At 46.0% G+C, this 19,635-nt stretch overlaps 2 protein-coding genes and 1 long non-coding RNA gene across 5 annotated transcripts; all 3 read right to left on the reverse strand.

The window, feature by feature from the left end:
* Window positions 1–215: 215 nt before the first annotated feature.
* On the reverse strand, window positions 216–2,510 carry LOC123490711 (plexin-C1-like). Its single transcript, XM_045220596.1, has 5 exons — window positions 2,159–2,510; window positions 1,887–2,027; window positions 1,196–1,330; window positions 481–761; window positions 216–383 (listed from the first exon to the last, which is right to left on the reverse strand). The coding sequence occupies exons 1-4, from the start codon at window positions 2,360–2,362 to the stop codon at window positions 744–746; spliced, it is 498 nt and encodes a 165-aa protein (XP_045076531.1). The 5' UTR covers window positions 2,363–2,510; the 3' UTR covers window positions 216–383; window positions 481–743.
* A 2,408-nt stretch (window positions 2,511–4,918) lies between these two features.
* Window positions 4,919–13,629, reverse strand: LOC121542503. Of its 3 annotated transcripts, none has more exons than XR_006661020.1 (12): window positions 13,543–13,629; window positions 13,245–13,445; window positions 13,044–13,124; window positions 12,885–12,923; window positions 9,604–9,737; window positions 9,212–9,410; window positions 8,667–8,768; window positions 8,285–8,464; window positions 7,802–7,972; window positions 7,583–7,673; window positions 7,252–7,323; window positions 4,919–5,231 (listed from the first exon to the last, which is right to left on the reverse strand). It is a non-coding gene; the product is annotated as an uncharacterized LOC121542503 (long non-coding RNA). The 3 variants fall into 3 exon arrangements; XR_006661019.1 differs by having other exon boundaries at window positions 9,208–9,410; XR_006661021.1 differs by having other exon boundaries at window positions 7,252–7,383; window positions 9,208–9,410.
* Window positions 13,630–13,673: 44 nt separating this feature from the next.
* On the reverse strand, window positions 13,674–16,236 carry LOC121543960 (plexin-C1-like). Its single transcript, XM_045220595.1, has 4 exons — window positions 15,226–16,236; window positions 14,954–15,094; window positions 14,261–14,395; window positions 13,674–13,825 (listed from the first exon to the last, which is right to left on the reverse strand). The coding sequence occupies exons 1-4, from the start codon at window positions 16,030–16,032 to the stop codon at window positions 13,808–13,810; spliced, it is 1,101 nt and encodes a 366-aa protein (XP_045076530.1). The 5' UTR covers window positions 16,033–16,236; the 3' UTR covers window positions 13,674–13,807.
* Between the last annotated feature and the right edge of the window lie 3,399 nt (window positions 16,237–19,635).

The raw sequence follows: 19,635 nt of genomic DNA on the forward strand, positions 1-19,635 counted from the left end.
GAGTTGGCAGACCTAGGTGTCCAGGAGCAAGCACCAGCTACATCCAGCTGTCATGCACTGAAAACACCCTGAGAGACACAGAGAAAGGAATAAGAAAACTACAGTGAATGTAATCATAAACATGTGTACTATCTGTTATGTATGCAAAATATGTAAAAACAAATATATAACATTTCAACATATATGGTAAATATTGAAGTAGGTCTAAACAAGTAGGTCCAAACATAGCCATATCAAGGTGCTGAGGCGTAGCAAGACAGATTTGGGATTTCTGACTAACAGGGCAGAGGTAGGTGGTCCAGTGATGTCTGAACAGTCAGTTAGCATTAGTTTCTCAACAAGGTTCTGCTTCCCCACTCTTATCTTCACTGTGACATTCAGACCTACGTGGAAGAACACAGGGAAACAATCTCTAAGCAAGATGCTCCATTTTGTCATTGAGAAATCTACAGGAGAGTTAGAAGGTGAAAGGTTACTGACCTTCAGCAGGAAGCTGGTCGATGGAGAACAGACAGGAGCATTGCGGCAACGCTGGAGCGGGGCTTGTGCTGTCACACAGATTACCACTTCCTGTAAGGAAGTTACAGGCGAAGGCGAGACTTCCTGTCCCATTCACATTCAGGTGGACCTTGACAGTGAGTGTGATCTTCTCTCCACTGCTGTTCTTCGCCACCTGGTAAGAGACCATGTTCTGTTGTTGGGAGTCCTCAGAGATGGAGATCCAGGCTGAAGGCTGAAGGCAGTCATCCTGAAACGAACATCTAGAACAGGGGTCAAGATGAGCAGGTTTAGGGTGATACTGATAAACAGGACATAGAAGTATATTCACAGGAAGTTTCATCTATATTGGCAAGTTTATTCTAAGAAGCTTTGGGTGATAGAGGAAATGCCCATTGAGCTCTATGTTCTACCACAAAACAAATGTCATCAAGATCATATGGTATGAAAAACCCTGGGCTGAGGTATGTCATTAACACAGACAAACCAGACAACTGTCCTCATTTAATTACATTGAAATGACTGGCACTGTTTATCTTCATAACAAGAATTCAAATGTACATTTTAGAAAGGAAAACTGCACTGAGCCACAGGCACACGCATCATCTAGAACAAACACACACAATATTATGTCCTGGGTCCTATTTCAGAATGGTTGTACAGTATAATATTTGTCTCTGTGTACAGTAGAACTTACCTGGTTCCTCAGTGCCATGTACACATGTTTGCGGTCCACTGGATCCAGGTGCATCTTGGGAAACACACTGCGGTCGTCATCTGACTTGTAGAGCACTCTGGGACAGGCAGGTTTGTAGGCCTTGTCTACAGCAAGCTGACACGGGACAAAAAGTAACACTTTAACAATGCACTTCTCTCTGTAGAGGTGACATATCACACTAACAAACCACAATATAATTTATAACATGGCCCTAGGAAATCACATATACTGCAGTTGTAAATGTCAGTTTACTGCACACATTTCTCTCTGTCAACAATAGTATGAATTTATGATGATGATACATGATAGGTTAACAATCATTGATGTGTAGTGGTGACCAAATCCCTGTCTGGTTTGTTAGAGTGTACTGCATTGCTGTGATATTTCTGTTAGAAATATACAGGGGATTTGGCTGGATTATTAAAGCCAGGGACAACACTGCATGAAGGAGAATATTGTGCCTAGTAAAGTTACTGTGGGGTTTCTCCAGGCTAATTTAGACCTCAAATTCCCTCATGCGAGCCACGTTTGGTAGAAAATGCTGTAATTCTGTTGTATGGGTATCTGTGTGTTCAAGGGAGAAATAATGACATGAGAGGGGTGTTACGAGGCAAGTGTGTGTGTGTGTGTGTGTGTGTGTTAAGAGTTCTCATAAATGCGTTCCACAGACCTTGATGAGTTGTCCGTCTCCTGTCCCGATGAAGAACACCAGCCAGGAGTTGTGTCTCACTGCCAACACTGATGTCATGGAGCTGTATTTAAACACCTCCGCCACTGGCTGCAGGTCCTTGGTGTTCCTCTTTGGTGATGACTGGAACAGCATACATAGTGTTACAGACAATCTCAACACATTTGCTAAGAAATTAGGGTAACAATATTGATAGTGTCTTTGCTATGGTGTTGGTTATCAACCATATATAACATCATCATCATCTCACCAACCTCTCCACAGCATTCATAGCAGAAGTCTGGGTCTTTGTATTCGAGTTGACGCCCTGCTGAGGGGCTGATGTCATAGATGGCCAGCATGGTGTTGATGGGGTGGCTTGTGTTATCTGCAGTGAACACACCTGCCCAGAGCACCTGCCCATGGGGCCCACCAGAACCTGGAATCACAGAGGAAGACAGGAGCCGCCGGCGTTCCATGTTTCCACAGCATTTGAGTGTCGTACCTTCGAGGGAGTTCAAAGTGGTTGCTTTATTGTTCTTGCTCTTGAACCAAATAAGTCGAACTTGAGGCTCTTTGGGAACGTTCAAGAACACGTAGATGTGTGAATTACTCTGAAAGCCGTCCACAAACTGAAAGTTATCCTTGTGTCTGGTGTTAATACATGGATTCGCACCATCTTCTGAATCAGAAAAAGATTCCCCCATACTGTCCTTGCTGTGTATTCCGTAGGACAAACAACTGATAAGAATTGGGACACGCTTCACGCACGTGCAACCTTCCAGCCATAATGTAGGAGTTCTTCCCGACATCAACAATAAAAGCAATGGTTGAATCTCCAGGGGCCAATGAACCCACTTCAATATACTCGGAATGAACAGATTTTGAGATTTCGTTGAGATCGAGTATTTCACAGTAGCCGCATTTTGCGCTCCCACAGGTGATCAAGGTCTTGTTTGTGATGAATGGCAGTAAAATGTTTACCTTAAATGGATAAGTTTCATCAGGAGGTACTTCTTGGTTAGGATCAACTAAATTCGGATTATCCCTCTTTATAACTTTGGTAAAAACATGGTTCACCTGGTAGAGTCGGTCATCGGTAACGACGTATACCGAGCTGTCACCAACGGCAAAGTCGCGGACGTCTACATCAAATGTCTGAGTCTCCTGGCCCCGACCCCATTCCACACAGGCGAGGAGAACCCCCCAGAAAACAGCCCTCATCTCGTATGTCATGTAGTCAGTCAAGCCTGAGAGTGGAGTACATGGTATAAAACCTTCTGCGCCTCTGAGCCGAAGTTCAACAGGAGGTTTGCGTAAAAGCTGGATGGATGCTGCAACTATGGGTTAACTTCAGTTCCTCTCTGGCAGTTATGCTCTGAAGCTCAGACTTCACTGTTTAACTCTCTACTGAGGTGTCAAAATTAACACTAGTTCCCTACCTTTCAATCTCAGCAGAGGATGTATCAGTAACAACCTGGTTTGAATGTTGCCAAAAGGTCTCCAAACGCGCATTTCTGGTAATGCCTATATTGCCTATTCAAATGCCAGTGTCACCATCACCTATATGATTGAGATTTAAATACTTTGATTCAATAATTAAATACTTAACCGAGAGTGAATGCCTCACACATTACTTTTGATGTCAAAATGGGCTATCCCAAGGTGGCACTTTTTGTTCAGTTCTTCACTGAGTCCTGGTGGTGAAAGTGTTAAATTAGACAACATACTACCCTAAAGACTGTCATGCAGTGCTGTAAAGTACTTAAGTAAAATTACAACTTAAGTAGTTTTTTTGGGTATTTGACAACTTTTACTCCACTACATTCCTAAAGAAAATAATACTTTTTACTCCATACATTTTCCCTGACACCCAAAAGTACTCATTACATTTTAAATGCTTAGCAGGACAGGAAAATGGTCCAATTACACACACTTATCAAGAGAAAATTAATTACTCCTCAGCACCCATCACCCCCGTCGACAACACCCCCAACATCTTCCCCCGGACAGGTCTGTCCCCTCGGTGTATACTGCAGCAGAAACCTCTGGAAAGGTTTTTAACTTTGGACCAGAAGATGGCGCTCTAATACCAGTAATAATAGATCCCAAACAAGTCGCCTCCTATACTTCTCTCTTCTTCATGTTAAACCACCTGGGACCATATGGATCAAGCTGATCAGCATAGGAGTGCTGATTAAGAGTCTGTTTTGTCTTTAGGATCACAATGAATTAAACTACATGGATGGGGGGGGGGAATGATAAGCACTCGTACTCTGCAACGCTTGATACAGGACTCAATGTTGAGAATGGGCCCACGGCATCCCGCTCAGCTCTCTCTAGATTGGGGGTCATAGAGCTCACGGTGGGCCAACTCTCCACAAGGGCCTATAAGTAGCCTTGCACAAGCCTTAGCTTTGGAGAGCTGGAACAACTCATAGGAGCAGGATCTCCTGTTTCTGTAGCGTGAGGCAGCTTGATGTACATGTACACCCCCTGGACAGGACTCTAGTCTATCGCAGGGCCTTCCCAAGCGATCTCATTCATTATGAGTGTCTTTAGTATGACTCAGACAGGGATCAAACTCCCAACCTTCCAATCTCAGGGCAGACACTAACCACAAGGCCACTGAGTTGATATGTCCTATAGGGACAAATACCTGGATGTAAGGGAAAGTGCTTGATTGGGCATTTGTACAGTTTGGGCTTTAAGGCTTATGCCAACTGACTCAGACTCTGGTCGACAAGTTTCACCTGCTACCAATCAAGTTTCACATCTTGTACCATGTTTAGACAACAGTTCGATTGGTCTGATTGATTCACACATTGAAGGATGGCAATATTATTTTCTCAAATTAGCCTTATGCACTATGTAGGCTACATGAATATACAAATAGCACAAAATGAATGAGGGAATCACAGAGGAAACCTTCTTCAGTTTTAATGCAAACAGCAATTGATTTAGAATAGGCATGTTATTTTATACATAAAACATATGGTAACATGGTAAAACAAAAGGTACATATGATAGTGGCACACAGTCTTATATTAAGTCAGGATAATACAAACAATATAAATTACAGGCAAAACAAGTGCAGGCAGTTAACTGTTGAGTGGGGAGGAATGACAGCAAGTACAGGAAGGCTGACATTTTGTAGAATTTACAAGAGGTTCACCGTAGACTACATTTTATTTTCTCCAATTTCAAAACATTTAAGACATCTTTGATCCAAAAATAATGATGGAGAAGGCGATTTACACTGGAGTAAGATCAACCACCTTGCCAACAAACTTGCAAAGCCTCAAAGGACAGTCTGTTGACCTCAGATAATGCAGGTTCCTTCCAGACCTAATAGCACATTATATCAAGCAAAAGGGGGAATAAACTGAAAATAATCAACAAAACTAACAAACTAAGGATATACACTGCCCTCAGTAATAGGGACAGTGAAGCATTTTCTCTTCTTTTTGCTCTATACTTCAAATGTTTGGATTTAAAAATCGGAAAATGACTGAGGTTAAAGTGCAGACTGTCAGCTTTCATTTGAGGGTATTTCCATCCATATCGGGTGAACCGTTCAGAAATTACAGTATTTTTCTGTACATCGTCCCCTCCCATTTTAGGGGACCAAAGGTATTGGGAAAAATTCACGTGAATTAAAGTAGTAAAAAGTTAAGTATTTGTTCCCATATTCATAGCACTCAATGACTGCATCAAGCACACTTCTACATGAATGTGAATGCTACCATAATCCTGAATGATTCGTGAATAATTATGAGTGAGAAAGTTAGACGCACAAATATCTTACCCCCAAAAATGCTAGCCTCCCCTGTTATCGTAAAAGAGTGAGAGGTTAGCATGTCTTGGGGAATGATACACTATATATACACACAAAAGTATGTGGACACCCTTCAAGTTAGTGGATTCGGCTATTTCAGCCACACCCGTTGCTGACAGGTGTATAAGAATCAAGCACACAGCCATGCAATCTCCATAGACAAACATTGGCAGTAGAATGGCCTTACTGAAGAGCTCAGTGACTTTCAACGTGGCACCGTCATAGGATGCCACCTTTCCAACAAGTCAGTTTGTCAAATTTCTGCCCTGCTAGAGCTGCCCCGATCAACTGTAAGTGCTGTTATTGTGAAGTGGAAACGTCTAGAAGCAACAACATCTCAGCCGCAAAGTCGTAGACCACACAAACTGCAGAGTGCTGAAGCGCATAAAAATAATCTGTCCTCGGTTGCAAAACTCACTCCCGAGTTCCAAACTGCCTCTGGAAGCAACGTCAGCACAAGACCTGTTCGTCTGAAGCTTCATGAAATGGGTTACCATGGCCGAGCAGCCGCAAGCTAGCGTCAGCTGGAGTGTTGTAAAGCTCGCCGCCATTGGACTCTGGAAATGCGTTCTCTGGAGTGATGAATCACGCGTCACCATCTGGCAGTCTGACAGACTAATCTGGGTTTGGCAGATGCCAGGAGAACGCTACCTGCCCGAATGCATAGCGCCAACTGTAAAGTTTGGTGGAAGAATAATGGTCTGGGGCTGTTTCTCATGGTTCGGGCTAGGCCCCTTAGTTCCAGTGAAGGAAAATCTTAACGCTACTACAGCATACAATGACATTCTAGACGATTCTGTGCTTCCAACTTTGTGACAACTGTTTGGGGAAGGACCTTTCCTGTTTCAGCATGACAATGTCCCCGTGCACAAAGCGAGGTCCATACAGAAATGGTTTGTCGAGATCTGTGAGGAAGAACTTGACTGGCCTGCACAGAGCCCTGACCTCAACCCCATCGAACACCTTTGGGATGAATTGGAACGCAGACTGCGAGCCAGGCCTTATCGCCCAACGTCAGTGCCCGACTTCACTAATGCTCATGGCTGAATGGAAGCAAGTCCCTGCAGCAATATTCCAACATGTAGTGAAAAGCCTTCCCAGAAGAGTGGAGGCTGTTATAGCAGTAAAGGGGGGGACCAACTCCATATTCATGTCTATTATTTTGGAATGAGATGTTCGATGACCAGGTGTCCACATACCTTTGGTCATGTTGTGTATTTGTGAGTCTATAACTTTCTCCCTCATCATTATCCACGATTCATTCAGGATTATCCGTAATCATGGTAGCATCCACATTAATGTAGAAGTGTTTAGAAACATTCTATTCTTATTTACAAAAAAAAAGTGACTCCAACATGACACATTACATAATTTACCATTCATTTCACAAAATAATCTGAAACAACCAAAACGAAGTGAAAATGTACTAAGGAAAATGACAGCAGCATACAAACTTGACAACTTGACAAACGCAAAAGATCTTAAATATTAACATCATTACATATTCTCCCCAAAATAAAAGGTACTCACGTTGTCAGTCATGCAGCTCAAGGAATTGAAAAATAAGGTTGGCCATTGCAATCCCCAGCAGGATAAGGAATACTGGAGGGAAAAACTGTTGCTTAAATAGTGTAGTGGTGCTAATCAGCAGAGTGGGGACAGCTGTGGTGAGTGGCAAAAGGAGGCGCGTGAAGTTAGTGCCGAGGACATCACAACACACACCCACCCACACAGGCACACACCCATAGACCACACCATACCCAAAACTAGGAGCCTTATTCAATAGTATATCTTACATAAGTAATCAAATATAAAAGCTACAGAAAACCATAAGAATGAAGCTGAATTAAGGAATACTTACCAACGATGACTATAATGATGATGGCTATAAGCAGAAAGAGGCTTGGCAGTACAGTGTGTGTTGAATCAAGGTTTATTGTGCCAACTCTTATCTGATGAACAAAGACAACATAATAAATGATTATTGTTCACCATTTCCAAGGACAGTGTTCCAGAGAAACTAATAAAAGGGAGGGTGGGTAGAGGTACTTTATGGATTCATCTGAATAAGATGTTTTACCCTCAGTGACTTGATGTTAGTGCTGGGAGTGTTCTTTATCTCACAGATGACAGAGTCAGTCCTGTTGCTCGTCTCGTTGGGGTCCAGGACACACTCTACATACTGGTTCTCCTCCTGAACACCCAACACTGAGATCTCTGCTGTGGTGATGTCCAACTTGTCAGCCCTTTTCTGAATAAAAAAGAAATATAGTGTGTGAGTGAATGAATGAGAGAGAGAGAGAGGAGAGAGTGTGTGTGCATACTAAGTACATATGCGTGTGTATCCGTGCCTCCATGCATGTGCATTACATTTTTTACATTTTAGTCATTTAGCAGACGCTCTTATCCAGAGCGACTTACAGGAGCAATTAGGGTTAAGTGCCTTGCTTAAGGGCACATCGACAGATTTTTCACCTAGTCGGCTCGGGATTAGAACCAGTGACCTTTCGGTTACTGGCACAACGCTCTTACCCACTAAGCTACCTGCCGCATGTGTGTATACCTCAATGGTGACACGCAGGTTGTTTCCTGTCTTGATTGCAGTGTACCTGGTGAATTCTGGGTCGGGATGGTAGGTGAGCTGTGATGAGCAGGCCAGTGTCTGATTGGCCACTCTCAGAGACACAGTGGAGGTGACTGGCTGGTGAATGTGTTCAAAAGGAGGTGTGTGGTACCACACAGACTAAAAACACCAACAACATGAATTAGAATACCTTAGATATTGAGGCCACTATGACTGATTTCTGTGTTGTGTGAAGGTGAAAGTTTGGTAAGGTGTGGCAGTGTGCATGTTCACATTAGGTTACTGACTGGTTACGTGAGAGCTGGTGAAGACATGATGCTTAGTCAAGAAATCAATTAAATCAGTGTGTTAAGATGCCTACCCCTGAGCTGTAGTTGGTCTGATAGTCTGATGGGCGTGGTCATGAACAACCCCCTCCACAAACTCCAGCTGGGACCCCAGGACCATGATCCTCCTTTTCCCACTGCAGGACCCATAGGAAATCAACCAATCAGAGGAGGTTTGTTGGTCATACGTAGAGTGTTAATGGGAAGTGTAGTCATGTCTAAACCACATTATTTGAATAATCCAGATGGAAAACAAAGATGCATCATGGCAAAAGTTGGAACACCAAAACCATTTACACAATCAATTAAGTATGACATGGTCCATCAAAAAAATAGCTTGCCACGCCCACTTTCTTTCCCCATCAGACAACACCATAGCCAGTAGCCATTTATAGAAAAGAGTTACAGGCATGCTTCTTAACCTCTGTATAGCTTGTTCACAAAGATGAACCCATGTTGTTGGATCTTATACTTGTGTGAATTGCTATAGAAATGCAATTTGATATGTGGGCTTGAACAGGTAGACATATGTATGTGTGTATGTGTGTGGGTGGGTGTGCATGCATATGTGCTTACCTACGTGTGTGTGTGTGTGTGTTTACGTAGCCCAGGTAGTGCTTGGTGTTAGCCCAGTGCAGGACGGTAAGGACCTATAGGTGACAGTGGCCTTGCCCAGACAGCGACCGTCTGGCAGCACGGCACACACACTGACAGAACCTTTGTCTCCACTGGGGATGTGGAACGTCAGACTGGACCCAGTGTGGTTCCACACAGGAGACCTGACCATGCGAAACACACACAACACACAGGTCATTATAGGTCAGACCAAAGCCATAATATGCTAATATTAACACCTAAACTCCTATTCCAACAAACCAATGTGATATAGCCTTGGAGTTGGGTTTCGGTGGAGTACATACATGAGGAGCTACAGGAAAACTTAAAGTCAGTTATAAATATAATTTGACTCACTCCTTGGGACTGCAGTCCATGTGCCCTTGGATGCGAACCCTAGTCACTTGATCGAGGTTCTTCCCAGTCATCAGGGCGTGGTTTCTCCCATGGAAGGACAGAACACTGGGCACTATGGAGAAGATCACTGGCTCCTGACAAACAGAATGCACAGACAAGATTTCGAGTAAAGACAGAAGTGAAACGAAATCAATTTCAATATTTCTGTGGCCCTAGGCTTGCTTTTTAGTTTTGGTGGTTTAAATCTGCTCTGTTAATTGATTTAATGAACCAGTGTTAATCAAGGAAAAACAGTAGATATACTGTATGTAATTATGATGGATGGTTTGAAATCTACTACTACTCAATCAATCAATCAATTTTATTTTATATAGCCCTTCTTACATCAGCTAATATCTCGAAGTGCTTTACAGAAACCCAGCCTAAAACCCCAAACAGCTAGTAATGCAGGTGTAGAAGCACGGTGGCTAGGAAAAACTCCCTAGAAAGGCCAAAACCTAGGAAGAAACCTAGAGAGGAACCAGGCTATGAGGGGTGGCCAGTCCTCTTCTGGCTGTGCCGGGTGGAGATTATAACAGAACCATGCCAAGATGTTCAAAAATGTTCATAAGTGACAAGCATGGTCAAATAATAATCAGGAATAAATCTCAGTTGGCTTTTCATAGCCGATCATTAAGAGTTGAAAACAGCAGGTCTGGGACAGGTAGGGGTTCCATAACCGCAGGCAGAACAGTTGAAACTGGAATAGCAGCAAGGCCAGGCGGACTGGGGACAGCAAGGAGTCACCACGGCCGGTAGTCCCGACGTATGGTCCTAGGGCTCAGGTCTCTCAGTTGGCTTTTCATAGCCGATCATTAAGAGTTGAAAACAGCAGGTCTGGGACAGGTAGGGGTTTCGTAACCGCAGGCAGAACAGTTGAAACTGGAATAGCAGCAAGGCCAGGCGGACTGGGGACAGCAAGGTGTCAGCATGCCCGGTAGTCCTGACGTATGGTCCTAGGGCTCAGGTTCTCAGAGAGAAAGAGAGAACGAGAGAATTAGAGAGAGCATACTTAAATTCACACAGGACACTGGATAAGACAGGAGAAGTACTCCAGGTATAACCAACTAACCCCAGCCCCCGACACATAAACTACTGCAGCATAAATACTGGAGGCTGAGACAGGAGCGGTCCGGAGACACTGTGGCCCCATCCGAAGAAACCCGGACAGGGCCAAACAGGAAGGATATAACCCCACCCACTCTGCCAAAGCACAGCCCCCGCACCACCAGAGGGATATCCTCAACCACCAACTTACAATCCTGAGACAAGGCCGAGTATAGCCCACAGAGGTCTCCACCACAGCACAAACCAAGGGGGCGCCAACCCAGACAGGAAGATCACGTCAGTAACTCAACCCACTCAAGTGACGCACCCCTCCTAGGGACGGCATGAAAGAGCACCAGCAAGCCAGTGACTCAGCCCCTGTAACAGGGTTAGAGGCAGAGAACCCCAGTGGAGAGGGGAACCGGCCTGGCAGAGACAGCAAGGGCTGTTCGTTGCTCCAGAGCCTTTCCGTTCACCTTCACACTCCTGGGCCAGACTACACTCAATCATATGACCTACTGAAGAGATAAGTCTTCAGTAAAGACTTAAAGGTTGAGACCGAGTCTGCGTCTCTCACATGGGTAGGCAAACTGTTCCATAAAAATGGAGATCTATAGGAGAAAGCCCTGCCTCCCGCTGTTTGCTTAGAAATTCTAGGGACAATTAGGAGGCCTGCGTCTTGTGACCGTAGCGTACGTATTGGTATGTACGGCAGGACCAACTCGGAAAGATAGGTAGGAGCAAGCCCATGTAACGCTTTATAGGTTAACAGTAAAACCTTGAAATCAGCCCTTGCCTTAACAGGAAGCCAGTGTAGGGAAGCTAGCACTGGAGTAATATGATCAAATTTCTTGGTTCTAGTCAGGATTCTAGCAGCCGTATTTAGCACTAACTGAAGTTTATTTAGTGCTTTATCCGGGTAGCCGGAAAGTAGAGCATTGCAGTAGTCTAACCTAGAAGTAACAAATGCATGGATTAATTTTTCTGCATCATTTTTGGACAGAAAATTTCTGATTTTTGCAATGTTACGTAGATGGAAAAAAGCTGTCCTTGAAACAGTCTTGATATGTTCGTCAAAAGAGAGATCAGGGTCAAGAGTAACGCCGAGGTCCTTCACAGTTTTATTTGAGACGACTTTACAACCATCAAGATGAATTGTCAGATTTAACAGAAGATCTCTTTGTTTCTTGGGACCTAGAACAAGCATCTCTGTTTTGTCCGAGTTTAAAAGTAGAAAGTTTTCAGCCATCCACTTCCTTATGTCTACTTATGTACTACTGCCCCCTGGGCACAATCATGTGCTCCATTACCCACACGTGCGTGCAGAAAACAGATAGTATCTGAGTTCACCACAACCCATACACTTGTTGAACAAACACTTCTTTAACCATCAAACACACAGCTATATTCATCACATCTAATCCAATTCATACTGAGAGGAGCATAATAAAGTACATAAAAACATATTGAATACAGACACTATATCTTTCAATGTTACTCCAGATGTCAACGTTGTTTAGTTGTTGAGATAAGTTACTGTATGTATGCATGTAGTCTACATCACACCGTGTGAGCAAACTGAAACATTTTGTGGAAGTGTATGGGTTGTGGTAAACTGAGATACTGTATTTTCAGCACACACACTAACCTAGTTCCCTGTTCTGAAACTGATGCTAACTGACTGTTCAGACATCACTGGACCACCTACCTCTAACCTGCAAGTCAGAAATCCCAGATCTGTCATGCTATGCCTCAGCACCTTGATGCAGTTATATTTGGAATGTATTGGTTAGACCTACTACAATATTCACCACAATGAAATATTTTAAAATTATAAAATGGGTGGATCTTGATCCTGTATGTTATAGATTTGTTAGAACACATTTATAGATGTAAGAGACAGTACACATGTTAAGAAGGAGATTCACTGTAGATTTGATTTTTTGAATATCTCTGTGTCTCTCAGGTGTTCTCAGTGCAGGACAGCTGGATGTCGCTGGAGTAATGATGCTTGCTCCTGGACACCTAGGTCTGCCAACTCAGACCCCATACAGTTATGACACACACACACACACACACACACACACACACACCTAGTTCCCTGTTTGGAGATCAAACTTCCCTATGAGGGACAGACGATCCACTGAGAGATGCTGATGAAGAGGAAAAAGTAGTGATCAGTATGATGGACTTACATAGTAGTTCATCCCTGACTGGCTGAGTCTGAACACGTCCTGGGGAAGGAAGTGAGAGAGGGTTGATAAACAAGATACAGGAACAAACATGGGTGAAGAAGTTGCGAGATGAACACCCTCAAAGAAGAAGGTGTGTGTGTGTGTGAGTGTGTGTCATACCTGTATGGGGTCTGAGTTGGCAGACCTAGGTGTCCAGGAGCAAGCATCCAGCTACATCCAGCTGTCATGCACTGAAAACACCTGAGAGACACAGAGAAAGGAATAAGAAAACTACAGTGAATGTAATCATAAACATGTGTACTATCTGTTATGTATGCAAAATATGTAAAAACAAATATATAACATTTGTCAAACATATACCTTGGTAAATATTGAAGTAGGTCTAAACAAGTAGGTCCAAACATAGCCATATCAAGGTGCTGAGGCGTAGCAAGACAGATTTGGGATTTCTGACTAACAGGGCAGAGGTAGGTGGTCCAGTGATGTCTGAACAGTCAGTTAGCATTAGTTTCTCAACAAGGTTCTGCTTCCCCACTCTTATCTTCACTGTGACATTCAGACCTACGTGGAAGAACACAGGGAAACAATCTCTAAGCAAGATGCTCCATTTTGTCATTGAGAAATCTACAGGAGAGTTAGAAGGTGAAAGGTTACTGACCTTCAGCAGGAAGCTGGTCGATGGAGAACAGACAGGAGCATTGCGGCAACGCTGGAGCGGGGCTTGTGCTGTCACACAGATTACCACTTCCTGTAAGGGAAGTTACAGGCGAATGGCGAGACTTCCTGTCCCATTCACATTCAGGTGGACCTTGACAGTGAGTGTGATCTTCTCTCCACTGCTGTTCTTCGCCACCTGGTAAGAGACCATGTTCTGTTGTTGGGAGTCCTCAGAGATGGAGATCCAGGCTGAAGGCTGAAGGCAGTCATCCTGAAACGAACATCTAGAACAGGGGTCCAAGATGAGCAGGTTTAGGGTGATACTGATAAACAGGACATAGAAGTATATTCACAGGAAGTTTCATCTATATTGGCAAGTTTATTCTAAGAAGCTTTGGGTGATAGAGGAAATGCCCATTGAGCTCTATGTTCTACCACAAAACAAATGTCATCAAGATCATATGGTATGAAAAACCCTGGGCTGAGGTATGTCATTAACACAGACAAACCAGACAACTGTCCTCATTTAATTACATTGAAATGACTGGCACTGTTTATCTTCATAACAAGAATTCAAATGTACATTTTAGAAAGGAAAACTGCACTGAGCCACAGGCACACGCATCATCTAGAACAAACACACACAATATTATGTCCTGGGTCCTATTTCAGAATGGTTGTACAGTATAATATTTGTCTCTGTGTACAGTAGAACTTACCTGGTTCCTCAGTGCCATGTACACATGTTTGCGGTCCACTGGATCCAGGTGCATCTTGGGAAACACACTGCGGTCGTCATCTGACTTGTAGAGCACTCTGGGACAGGCAGGTTTGTAGGCCTTGTCTACAGCAAGCTGACACGGGACAAAAAGTAACACTTTAACAATGCACTTCTCTCTGTAGAGGTGACATATCACACTAACAAACCACAATATAATTTATAACATGGCCCTAGGAAATCACATATACTGCAGTTGTAAATGTCAGTTTACTGCACACATTTCTCTCTGTCAACAATAGTATGAATTTGATGATGATGATACATGATAGGTTAACAATCATTGATGTGTAGTGGTGACCAAATCCCTGTCTGGTTTGTTAGAGTGTACTGCATTGCTGTGATATTTCTGTTAGAAATATACAGGGGATTTGGCTGGATTATTAAAGCCAGGGACAACACTGCATGAAGGAGAATATTGTGCCTAGTAAAGTTACTGTGGGGTTTCTCCAGGCTAATTTAGACCTCAAATTCCCTCATGCGAGCCACGTTTGGTAGAAAATGCTGTAATTCTGTTGTATGGGTATCTGTGTGTTCAAGGGAGAAATAATGACATGAGAGGGGTGTTACGAGGCAATGTGTGTGTGTGTGTGTGTGTGTGTGTTAAGAGTTCTCATAAATGCGTTCCACAGACCTTGATGAGTTGTCCGTCTCCTGTCCCGATGAAGAACACCAGCCAGGAGTTGTGTCTCACTGCCAACACTGATGTCATGGAGCTGTATTTAAACACCTCCGCCACTGGCTGCAGGTCCTTGGTGTTCCTCTTTGGTGATGACTGGAACAGCATACATAGTGTTACAGACAATCTCAACACATTTGCTAAGAAATTAGGGTAACAATATTGATAGTGTCTTTGCTATGGTGTTGGTTATAAACCATATATAACATCATCATCATCTCACCAACCTCTCCACAGCATTCATAGCAGAAGTCTGGGTCTTTGTATTCGAGTTGACGCCCTGCTGAGGGGCTGATGTCATAGATGGCCAGCATGGTGTTGATGGGGTCGCTTGTGTTACCTGCCGTGAACACACCTACCCAGAGCACCTGCCCATGGGGCCCACCAGAACCTGGAAACACAGAGGAAGACAGGAGCCGCCGGTGTTCCATGTTTCCACAGCATTTGAGTGTCCTACCTTCGAGGGACTTCAAAGTAGTTGCTTTATTGTTCTCGCTCTTGAACCAAATAAGTCGAACTTGAGGCTCTTTGGGAACGTTCGAGAACAGGTAGATGTGTGAATTACGACTCTGCAACCTTCCAGCCATAATATAGGAGTTCTTCCCGACATCAACAATAAAAGCAATGGTTGAATCTCCAGGGTCCAATGAACCCACTTCAATATCCTCGGAATGCACAGATTTTGAGATTTCGTTGAGATCGAGTATTTCACAGAAGCCGTATTTTGCGGTACCACAGATGATCAAGGTCTTGTTTTTGATGAATGGCAGTAAAATGTTTACCTTAAATGGATAAGTTTCATCAGGAGGTACTTCTTGGTTAGGATCAACTAAATTCAGATTATCACGCTTTATAACTTTGGTAAAATCATGGTTCAACTGGTAGAGTCGGTCATCGGTAACGACGTATACCGAGCTGTCACCAATGGCAAAGTCGCGGACGTCTCCATCAAATGTCTGAGTCTCCTGGCCCCGAACCCATTCCACACAGGCGAGGAGAACCCCCCAGAAAACAGCCCTCATCTCGTATGTCATGTAGTCAGTTGTCAGGGCGTGCTGTAGGTGTAATGGTGGAATCAAACGCAGGACTCAGAACGATATTCCAATCTCTTGTATTACTGCCCATACATAGGCAAAAAGGACAACTTGGCCCGAAGGCGAAAATTACGCACAACGGCGAAAAGAAACAGCGCACAAACAGGTGCGACAAAATGTAACCGCGCACAAACAGGTGCGACAAAATGTAACCGCGCACAAACAGGTGCGATAATACTCCAGAGTAGTGGAGAGAAGCTCAACCGAGCAATACACACAACTGACGGAAAATATCATACACAACACTAGACAAACACAACGAGAAACTTATAGGACACTAATTACGTAAAACAGAAACAGGTGTGGAAACAAACAGACAAAAGCAAACGAACATGAAACATCTATCGGTGGCAGCTAGAATTCGGAGACGACGAACGGCCGAAGCCTGCCCGAACAAGGGAGAGAGGCAGCCTCGGCCGAAACCGTGACAGTACCCCCCTTGACGCGCGGCTCCAGACGTGCGCCCGACTCCGGCCTCGGGGACGACCAGGGGACGCGGCGCAGGGCGCGTCGGATGCCTCCGATGGAACTCCGTCAGGAGCGACGGGTCCAACACGTCTCTCCTCGGCACCCAGCACCGCTCCTCCGGACCGTACCCCTCCCACTCCACTAGATACTGGAGACCCCCCATCCGGCGTCTCGAATCCAAGATGGATCTCACGGAGTACGCCGGTGCCCCCTCGATGTCCAACGGGGCGGAGGAGTCTCCAAGATCTCATCTTCTTGGAGTGGGGCCCGCTACCACCGGCCTGAGAAGGGACACATGGAACGAGGGGTTAATACACTTATACTCCACAGGTAGCTGTAATCTATAACATACCTCGTTCAACCTTCTCAGGACTTTAAATGGCCCTACAAACCGCCGACCCAGTTTCCGACAGGGCAGGCGGAGGGGCAGGTTTCTGGTAGAGAGCCAGACTCGATCACCAGGTGCGTACACCGGTGCCTCACTGCGGTGGAGATCAGCGCTCGCCTTCTGACGTCGGAGGGCCCGCTGCAGGTGGACGTGTGCAGCGTTCCAAGTCTCCTCCGAGCGCCGCGCCCACTCATCCACCGCAGGAGCCTCGATCTGGCTCTGCTGCCAGGGTGCCAGAACCGGCTGGTAACCTAACACACATTGAAATGGAGTTAGGTTAGTGGAGGAATGGCGTAGGGAATTCTGGGCCATCTCGGCCCAGGAACGTACCTTGACCACTCCTCCGGCCGGTCCTGGCAGTATGTTCTGAGAAACCTACCCACATCCTGGTTTACGCGTTCCACCTGCCCATTGCTCTCCGGGTGGTAACCCGAGGTGAGGCTCACCGAGACCCCCAACCGCTCCATAAACGCTCTCCAGACTCTGGAGGTGAATTGGGGACCCCGATCAGCCACAATGTCCTCGGGTACCCCGTAGTGCCGGAACACATGGGTAAACAGTGCCTCGGCAGTTTGCAGGGCCGTAGGAAGACCCGGCATGGGGAGCAAACGACAGGCCTTAGAGAACCGGTCCACAACGACCAGGATGGTAGTATTCCCTTGGGAGAGGGAAGGTCTGTTATAAAGTCCACTGAGAGGTGGGACCATGGCCGTTGTGGAACGGGCAGGGGTAGCAACTTACCCCTAGGTAGATGTCTAGGCGCCTTACACTGGGCGCACACCGAGCAGGAGGAAACATAAACCCTCACATCCCTTGCCAACGTGGGCCACCAGTACTTGGCACTAAGACAGTGCACTGTCCGGCCGATACCCGGATGTCCAGAGGAGGGTGACGTGTGAGCCCAATAGATCAATCGATCCCGAACCTCGAGCGGAACGTACTTCCGACCCTCCGGGCACTGTGGTGGACTAGGGTCGGTGCGTAACGCCCGCTCGAGTTCAGCATCGACCTCCCATACTACCGGTGCCACCGTACACGACTCAGGCAGTATGGGAGTGGGCTCCACGGACCTCTCCTCCCGCGTCATACCGCCGAGACAGCGCATCTGCCTTGCCATTCTGTGACCCAGGGATGTACGTGATCTTAAAAGTAAACCTGGTCAAGAACATACTCCATCTTGCCTGACGAGGGTTCAGCCTCCTCGCCGCCCGGATGTACTCCAGGTTACGGTGGTCCGTCAAAATGAGGAAAGGGTGTTGAGCCCCCTCAAGCCAGTGCCTCCACACCTTTAGAGCCTGTACCACGGCTAACAGCTCCCTGTCCCCTACGTCATAGTTCCGCTCCGCCGGACTGAGCTTCTTAGAATAAAAAGCACAGGGGCGGAGTTTAGGTGGCGCGCCAGATCGTTGTGAAAGCACGGCTCCTAAACCGGCCTCCCGACGCGTCCACCTCTACTTGGAGCGGCAAAGAGGGATCCGGATGCGCCAGCACCGGGGCCGAGGTAAACAGGTCCTTCAGCCTCCCAAACGCCCTGTCCGCCTCGGCCGACCACTGCAGACGCACCGGACCCCCCTTCAACAGAGACGTGATGGGAGCTGCCACCTGTCCAAAACCCCGGATAAACCTCCTGTAGTAATTTGCAAACCCCCAAAAACTGCTGCACCTCCTTCACAGTGGTTGGTGTTTGCCAATCTACGCACGGCCGACACCCGGTCTACCTCCATCTTCACCCCTGACGCAGACAACTGATAACCCAAAAAGGAGACCGACTCCTGGAAAAACAGACACTTCTCTGCCTTCACATACAGGTCGTGCTCCACCAGCCTCCGCAACACCCTGCGCACCAGGGCCACATGCTCGACACGGGTAGGTGAGTACACGAGAATGTCATCAATGTACACCACCACCCCCTGCCCCTGCATGTCCCTGAAGATCTCATCCACAAATGATTGGAAAACTGATGGAGCGTTCATCAACCCGTATGGCATGACCAGATACTCGTAATGGCCCGAGGTGGTACTAAAGGCTGTTTTCCATTCATCACCCTCCCTGATGCGCACCAAGTTGTACGCGCTCCTGAGATCTAGTTTCGTGAAGAAACGCGCCCCATGCAACGACTCAGTCATGGTCGCAATCAGCGGGAGTGGATAACTATACTTCACCGTAATCTGATTGAGACCACGGTAATCGATGCATGGGCGCAAACCACCATCCTTTTTCTTCACGAAAAAGAAACTCGAGGACGCGGGGAAGTGGACGGCCGTATGTATCCTTGTCTCAGCGATTCGTCTATGTAAATCTCCATAGCCTTCTTCTCCTCCTGAGACAGAGGATACACATGGCTCCGTGGGAGCGCAGCTCCTGCCTGGAGGTTTATCGCACAATCCCCCTGCCTATGGGGTGGCAACTGCGTCGCCCTCGCCTTACTAAACGCAATAGCCAAATCCCCATACTCAGGTGGAACGTGCAATGCGGGCACCTGGTTTGGACTCTCCACCGAGGTAGCCCCCTACGGAAACGCCCAAACATCTACCCCACACACTGAGCAGACCACTCCATCAGAGCCCTCTCCTGCCACGAAATCACTGGGTTATGGGTACTCAACCAGGGCATGCCCAGCACCACCGGATACGCAGGGAGAGTCAATCAGGAACAGCTGAATCATCTCCTGATGATCCCTGTCACGA

This window comes from Coregonus clupeaformis, unplaced genomic scaffold (genome assembly GCF_020615455.1).
Source record: "Coregonus clupeaformis isolate EN_2021a unplaced genomic scaffold, ASM2061545v1 scaf4486, whole genome shotgun sequence".
NCBI classification, from domain to species: domain Eukaryota; kingdom Metazoa; phylum Chordata; class Actinopteri; order Salmoniformes; family Salmonidae; genus Coregonus; species Coregonus clupeaformis.

Bases quoted from the DNA above. Each gene is read 5' to 3' on its own strand.
- LOC123490711 (XM_045220596.1), bottom strand. From the start codon at position 2,362: ATGGAACGCCGGCGGCTCCTGTCTTCCTCTGTGATTCCAGGTTCTGGT. The intron at 2,028-2,158 runs GTTGGTGAGATG...ATGCTGTTCCAG, and splicing joins GCTATGAATGCTGTGGAGAG to TCATCACCAAAGAGGAACAC. The intron at 1,331-1,886 runs GTCTGTGGAACG...GTCCCGTGTCAG, and splicing joins GAGACGGACAACTCATCAAG to CTTGCTGTAGACAAGGCCTA.
- LOC121543960 (XM_045220595.1), bottom strand. From the start codon at position 16,032: ATGACATACGAGATGAGGGCTGTTTTCTGGGGGGTTCTCCTCGCCTGT. The intron at 15,095-15,225 runs GTTGGTGAGATG...ATGCTGTTCCAG, and splicing joins GCTATGAATGCTGTGGAGAG to TCATCACCAAAGAGGAACAC. The intron at 14,396-14,953 runs GTCTGTGGAACG...GTCCCGTGTCAG, and splicing joins GAGACGGACAACTCATCAAG to CTTGCTGTAGACAAGGCCTA.